The sequence below is a fragment of the Cebus imitator genome, unplaced genomic scaffold (assembly GCF_001604975.1).
Source record: "Cebus imitator isolate Cc_AM_T3 unplaced genomic scaffold, Cebus_imitator-1.0 Scaffold0, whole genome shotgun sequence".
Classification (NCBI taxonomy): domain Eukaryota; kingdom Metazoa; phylum Chordata; class Mammalia; order Primates; family Cebidae; genus Cebus; species Cebus imitator.
In genome coordinates this window covers 4,886,776-4,894,265 of record NW_016107315.1, presented here as the reverse complement: position 1 = coordinate 4,894,265, position 7,490 = coordinate 4,886,776, and the positions used below count along the sequence as shown (strand labels likewise).

General features: G+C 46.3%; 1 protein-coding gene across 1 annotated transcript in view; it reads left to right on the top strand.

Annotated features, from left to right (window-relative positions):
- IHO1 (interactor of HORMAD1 1) overlaps positions 1–7,484 on the top strand; it is a 58,560-nt gene extending 51,076 nt beyond the window's left edge. The window contains exons 7-8 of the mRNA XM_017506087.2: positions 5,095–5,198; positions 5,542–7,484. Coding sequence (XP_017361576.1) covers positions 5,095–5,198; positions 5,542–6,708 — 1,271 coding nt within the window. The 3' untranslated portion in view covers positions 6,709–7,484. The remainder of the gene's footprint in view (positions 1–5,094; positions 5,199–5,541) is intronic.
- Positions 7,485–7,490: the final 6 nt, after the last annotated feature.

Genomic DNA, 7,490 nt, shown 5'->3' with positions numbered 1-7,490 from the left:
AAAAAAAAAAAAAAATAGAAAGTTAAGGGGTATTTTCTTTCAATAGCAGTATTGCCAACAGTTTCTTTTCCCATTGTTATTGCTAAAAGTTGCAATTTTAAGTACTCTATCACTAATTTAAAATAACTATGGCTGGGCGCAGTGGCTCATGCCTATAATCCCAGTACTCTGGGAGTCTGAGGCAGGTGGATCACTAGGTCAGGAGTTTGAGACCAGCCATGACCAACATGGTGAAACCCCATCTCTACTAAAAATACAAAAATTAGCCAGGCGTGGTGGCATGCACCTGTAATCTCAGCTATTCAGGAAGCTGAAACAGGAGAACTGCTGGAACCCAGGAAGGGAGGTTGCAGTAAGCTGAGATTGCACCACAGCACTCCAGCCTGGGTGACAGAGTGAGACTTCGTCTCAAAAAATAAATTAATTAATTAAATATGCTAGATTAAATTGTTTCATACTAGTTTATTTAGAGGTTTCATTTTCACTTCTCAATATATTTTATTTAGTGTTTGTTTGTTTTGAGACAGAGTCTGGTTCTGTTGCCCAGGCTGGAGTGCAGTGGTGCAATCTTGGCTCATTGCAACCTCCCTTCTTGGGTTCCAGCAGTTCTGTTTCAGCCTGCTGAGTAGCTGGGACTACAGGCACATGCCACCATGCCTGGCTAATTTTTGTTTTTTTAGGAGAGACAGGGTTTCACCATATTGGTCAGGGTGGTTTCAAACTCCTGACCTAAGGTGATCCACCTGCCTCAGCATCCCAAAGTGCTGGGATTACAGGTGTGAGGCACCTCACCCAGCCCTTACTTAGTTTTTATATGCTTCTTCACTCATTTATTTGAGTGTTTCTGAAGGGTTGCTTAGTGTCACATTGATCAGCCAACCATCTTCATAAGATTTGTTGACGAGTCCAATATTTTCTGCAAGAGCTTCATTAATTTTGGTTACTTCTCCTATCAGAGAATAGAGTTCTTTAGCAGCTTTCAAACTTTTCAAAGCACCAAATTCATCTTTTTGTTTTTTTTTCTTTTAGACAGTCTCACTCCGTTGCCCAGACTGGAGTGCAATGTTGTGATCTTGGCTTACTGCAACCTCTGTCTCCTGGGTTCAAGATATTCTCCTGCCTCAGCCTCCTGAGTAGCTGGGAATACAGGCGTGCACCACCATGCCCAGCTAATTTTTATATTTTTAGTAGAGAAGGAGTTGCACCATATTAGTAAGTCTGGTCTTGAACACCTGACATCATGATCTGCCCACCTTGGCCTCCCAAAGTGCTGGGATTATAGGCATGAAGCATTAACCACCGCACCCAGCCTTTTTTTCTTTTTCTTTTTTCTGAGATGGAGTTTCACTCTTGTTGCCCAGGCTGGAGTGCAATGGCAAGATCTCAGCTCACTGCAGCCTCCACCTCCAAAGATGAAGTGATTCAAGTGATTCTCCTGCCTCAGCCTCCTGAGTAGCTGGGATTAGAGGCATGCACCACCATGCCCAACTAATTTGTATTTTTAGTAGAAAGGGGGGTTCTCCATGTTGGTCAGGCTGGTCTCGAACTCCTGACCTCAGGTGATCCACTCGCTTTGGCCTCCCAAAGTGCTGGGATTACAGGTGTGAGCCACCATGCCTGGCCACCAAATTCATGTTGTTTGTTCAGTTTTGTCCCAACTTTAGGCAGAGTACAGCAAACATTTTCCAAAGCTTACTGTGCAAAATTGTGGATTCCTACTGTTTTAATACCATTTTCTGTTGTTATCCGTTAGTGTTTGTGAATTTACACACTGAGAGTAAGGCATATGCAGTTTCCAGAAGGCGGTCAGCATTGCCAGTGGGGTGGGGCAGCCCTGGGCCCACTTTTTAAAAATTGTGGTAAAATACACAATGTACCATTTCTTAATGCTTTTTTCTTCCTTTTTTTTTTTTTTTTTTTTTTTAGATAGGGTCTCCCTCTGTCATCAAAGCTGGTGTGCAGTGGCACAAATACAGCTGACTGTAGCCTTGACCTCCTGGGATCAAGCAATTCTCCCACCTCAGCCTCCCGAGTGGCTAGGACCACAAGCACGTACCAACCAACCCAGCTAATTTTTTTATTTTTTATTTTTTAGAGACTGGATCTCACTATGTTGCCCAGGCTGGTCTAGAAATCCTGGGCTCAAGCAATCCTCCCACCTTGGCGGCTTCCCAAAGTGCTGGGATTACAGGTGTGAGCCACTGTACCAAACCTGTTTATTATTTTTCCCCCTTCTAGACTGTAAAATTCATGTAGGTAGACAGTTTTGTTCAAAATTGTTTCCCATGTAGCACAGTGTCTGGCAATAACTTTCAGAGAAAACTGTAAATCTCGGCTGGGCATGGTGGCTTATGCCTGTAATCCCAGCACTTTGGGAGGCTGAGGCAGGTGAATCACCTGAGGTCAGGAGTTTTGAGATCAGCCTGGCTAACATGGCAAAACCCCATCTCTACTAAAAATACAAAAAATTAACTGGTGGTGCATGCCTGTAATCCCAGCTACTTCGGAGGCTAAGGCTGGAGAATCACTTGAACCCAGGAGGCAAAGGTTGCAATAAGCTGAGATTGCGCCACTGCACTCCAGCTAGGCAATAGAATGAGACTGTGTCTCAAAAAAGGAAAAAATAATTAAGTCCACCAATCTTTCCATGGCCCACATACCTCTCTGTGCAGCTCTGACCTGCCTCCCCACAGCTGGGGCCTACTTTTGGGCCCCTTGCTCACCATGTTTCAGCCATGCTGATCACATAATTCCTCTTTTTGGAACATGCTCTTTCTTCTGTTGGTAATATTCTTTCCTCCACAGTTGTATGAAAATTCAGCTAAATATTAGTTTCTTAGGGAAGTCGTAACCCTGAAAGTGACTGTCTACATGTTACATGGTTTCAAGCACAGTATACTCATTAACTACCTGTTTTCTCTGATAAGATTGCAATTTCAAGAGGGCTTTATTTGTCTTTTCTTTCCTTTTTTTTTTTTGAGATGGAGTCTTGCTTTGTCAGCAGGCTGACATGCAGTGGCACAATCTCGGCTCACCACAACCTCCACCTCCCGGGTTCAAGTAATTCTTCTGCCTCAGCCTCCTGAGTAGCTGGGACTACAGGTGCGCACCACCACACCCAGCTAACTTTTGTATTTTTAGTAGAGACAGGGGTTTCACCATGTTGGCCAGGTGGTCTTGATCTCTTGACCTCATGATCTGCCCTCCTCGGCCTCCCAAAGTGCTGGGATTGCAGGCGTTAGCCACTGAGCCCAGCCATTTTTTGAGATGAAGTCTCGCTCTGTCACCCAGGCTGGAGTGCAATGGCATTAGCTCAACTTGCTGCAACCTCCACCTCCCAGGTTCAAGCAACTCTTGTGCCTTAGCCTCTCAAATAGCTGGGACTACAGGCAGTCACCACCATGCCTGGTTCATTTTTGTATTTTTAGTAGAGATGGGTTTTTACCACGTTGGCCAGGCTGGTCTCGAACCCCTGACCTCAGGTGATCTGCCCACCTCAGCCTCCCAAAGGCATGAGCCACCATGCCAGCTAGCTTTGTCTTGATAACTGTTATATCTATAGGGCCTGGCATATAGTATATGCTTATTAAACATTCATTGAATAAATATCAAAGCATCTTCATATGACCTATAGCCTAGCAAGAGTATGGCAATAAATTGCAACATAATGTGTCATTAAATTGGGGTGTGTGTGTGTGTGTGTGTGTGTGTTATAGAATCTTAGTGTGCAAAAGAGGAAAATCAATATCAGTCCTGATGTAGTTAGCACTCAGGTCCCCAAGTCTATTTGAGTCCAAGAGTAAGTATGAGATAAATAAGTGGAGGGCAACAAATGATGGTAGGGAACATACACAGTGCTACCAGCAGAGAGAAGCAACACCCAAGCTGGGTGGGAAATGGTGTTTTCTGAGGAGGTGACTGCTGAAAGTAGAGGGAAAACTAGGAATTAGCTGGACCAAGGTCGTGATTAGGGGGAGGGGTAGGATGACAGGGACAGAAGCAGGGTACTTGAAGCTAAGACTTTGCACAAAGGCCAATGGTGAGAGAGAAAAGAGAGTCCAGAGACATGGAGGGGAGGATAAATGGGTAAAGGGAAGAGCCCAGATCTTGTTAGCCAATTTAAAGATTCAGATTTTGTTCAGTGACCACTGGGGTCCCATTGAAAGTTTCAGTGGGCCAGTGCAGTGCCTCATGCCTGTAATCACGTGCAGCACTTTGTGAGGCGGAGGCAGGCGGATCACCTGAGGTCAGAAGTTCAAGACCAGCCTGGCCAACATGGTGAAACCCCATCTCTACTAAAGATACAAAAATTGGCAAGTGCAGTGGCTCACACCTGTAATCCCAGAACTTTGGGAGGCTGAGGCGGGCAGATCACCTGAGGTCAGGAGTTCGAGAACAGCCTGGCCAACATGGTGAAACCCCATCTCCACTAAAAATAAAAAAAATGAGCTGGGTGTGGTGGCGTGCACCTATAGTCCCAGCTACTCAGGAGGCTGAGGTAGGAGAATCGTTTGAACCCGGGAGGCGGAGGTTGTAGTGAGCTGAGAGCACGCCACTGCACTCCAGCCTGGGTGACAGAACGAGACTCCATCTCAAAAAAAAAAAAAAAATTAGCCAGACATGGTGGTGCACACCTGTAATCCCAGCTACTCGGGAGCTGAGGCAGGGGAATCACTCAAACCTGGGAGGTGGAGGTAGTAGTGAGCTGAGATTGCGCCAGTGCACGCCAGTCTGGGTGACAGAGCGAGACTCTGTCTCAAAAAAAAAAAGTTTCAATGAAGGTTTCAGAGAGGGTGTGATGACACCTCCATTCTACAAAGTTCACTCTGATGACAGGGCCAAGAAGGAAGGCCACGGTGGTTTGTGCTATTGTCTGGGCAACTGATTCTCAGGGCTCCCAGCAGGTGCTGAGGTTAGGTCTGCCCAGCCAGGATCTTGTCAAGGAGGGAGGGAAGGAGAGTCTGGAAGAACCACTCTGGTCTGCATCTAGCTCCTCCCTTTTCATTGCTGTGGTACTATGGTTCTGTGGTTTGGGCAGATGGGACATACCATACATAGTCTTCAGGAGGTGAATTGTCATTGTTGTGTATTTAGTACAAGAGACTGTGCAGGCCCAGAATGAACTGGTGTTTGAGGCAGTGCAGGACAAAGGCAACATGAAGCAGGCCATCCTTGAGATGAAGAAAAGATTTGAAGCAGTAAGTATAAACCCCAGCCTTTTTCCTTAAGCGTGTTTTGAGTGTTGTAACTAGACTCAGAGAGAAATCTTTAAAGTTGCAAACTTTCAGCCAAGACAAGAGACCAGCACAGGCCACTTGGTAACGGGTCAACATATAGGCTAGCTTCCTTCCCCAAGGTTTCTTGGCATGATGTGGGCCCCAGGGGTTCAACTCCAGAGTGTAGTTGTGCTTACCCTGGGAGGTTCCCTGAAAGGAGCAAGCTTTGGTTCTGCTGGCACATCCATTGGTCTATTTTCATGTTTTATTGTGCTTTCTGACTTGCATTGTCCATTACTCTCTTTATCATTGCCTCTCACCCCAGAGACAAGCAGAGTTCATAGAAATGAAGTCCAACCTCAAGCACCTTGAAGTTTTAGTTGCTCAGCAGAGTAAGGAACTCCAGCAGCTGTGTGAGCAACTAGGCCAGCTGAATGTGCCCAGTGTCCTAGCAGAGCTGAAGAGATTGATCTCAGTGCCTCTAGTACCTGGGCATGTGAAAGACAGTGCTTCTCAAACATCGCCACCTTTGGCCCAGAGCCTCAATCTCACCAGGCAGGAAAAAGACACCTCTGAGGAACCAGTTTTATGGCAGGCCCAGGCCCTCCCTGCTGCATGGAATCCTAGTATGGGCTCCCTACAGCCTGGAGAATTTGGTGTCTGGGGTGAAGGAGCAAAGAATGATGCTCTCCAAGAAGAGGCTGCACTGCCAGCATTTGGATCCCATGAAAGAAATAGGCACGTAAAGGACAAGGCAGTGCAGACTAACTGCAAGAACTGGACTATTACTAAAACAGGTGCCAAGAACCATGGTTTCAGCACCCCAGGCCATAAGGTTCCTAGTGACAGGGACCTGGTTTCCCAAGGAGCCTCACAGCTCACATCCCTGGAGATAAACAGCGTTTCAACCAGCACTAAGAATGCCTGCCAAAAATATCAAGCCCAAAGTATGTTTTTGTGTGACCCATGCCCATGTGAACAGCTAGTGACTAAACAGAAAGATGGGACTGTAGAAATGAGGGGGAAAGGCAAGGAGCGGCAGCCCAGGAAGGCCCACAGGGCCCACAGAGGCAAGCTCCTAGCCAGGAAGCAAAAACAAATCCCAAACCGGACCTGTACATTCAATTTCAAATATCAGAGTCCTCAGCCTGCAGTTTCTGACCCACAAAGTCCCCTCCTCAGGCAGCAGGAACCCCTTGCTCAGCCTCTGCATCTGCAGTATCCCAGGAGCCCTAGAAAACCAGTCTGCCCTGTTCTGGGAGGAACAGTCATGTCCAATAAGACAACAAGGGCAGTTCAGGGAAGACGCTTACAGCTCAGCAGGTGCTCTTCCCATGACAACAGGCTACTTTCCAGCAGTCCCCAAGGGGACCACCAGATGAGCTGGTTCAGTGACCTCAATCTTGGATGTTCAGAGACCCCTCTATGCAAGGAGACAGGGAATAATTTGCTCTATGACCTGGGTTTTGATAGCAGTGATGATGGCTTCTGACCGGCCCACAGTTGGTTTATTGGTCTCAGCTAGAAAGACAAATTGCAGAACATTTGGTCTGGCCAACAGTAGAAAGTTCCTGAAGCCTGCCAAGGACCCTCAGGGTCAGAAGCCCTGCTGAGGAGGGGTCACTGGGTGGCAGGGGCAAGGGAAGGTCCAGCACTCTGGGTACCAGACAAGGACATAGGGTTAAGTGCATCCTTATTTATTGGAATGAAATGTAAAAATGGTGGTGATGAGAGCTGAGGCAGCAGCCTGGTGGTGGGGCATCTGGAGGAGGGTGCTTGTACGTAGCGAAAGGCAGGCAGGCTTCCTTATGGAATACTGTGTAGCAGAAGGGCTCTCAAAAAACTATAGCTGTAGCAGCATGACTCCAAACAACATTTTTGGGTCTTTAAAATATTCCCTACACATAACCAATACATTTTCAGGCCTTGGGATTTTTTTTTTCTTTCTTATTTTTAGCCACTTATGCTGCCAGAATGTTTGCATTTTTTGATCAGTAGACATATTACAGGACACCCTAAATCTTCCTGTGAACAGAGAAAGAAAGGCTGCCAGTGAAAGAGGTGACATGCACTAACAAATGTCCAGAGCATCACTGCTCACAAGCCATTTTTCTTCCTGGCTGCTTTTTCCCTTGTTCTGTTTTTCAAGCACTCTTAAAACTATTAATAGTGCAGACCTTGTATTATTCCTGAAGAGCAGTGGGCTTATATGGAACTTTGGCTTTCCATTTATATCTTGCTGAAGTTTGTTGTTGTTGTTAGTTTTTTTTTTTT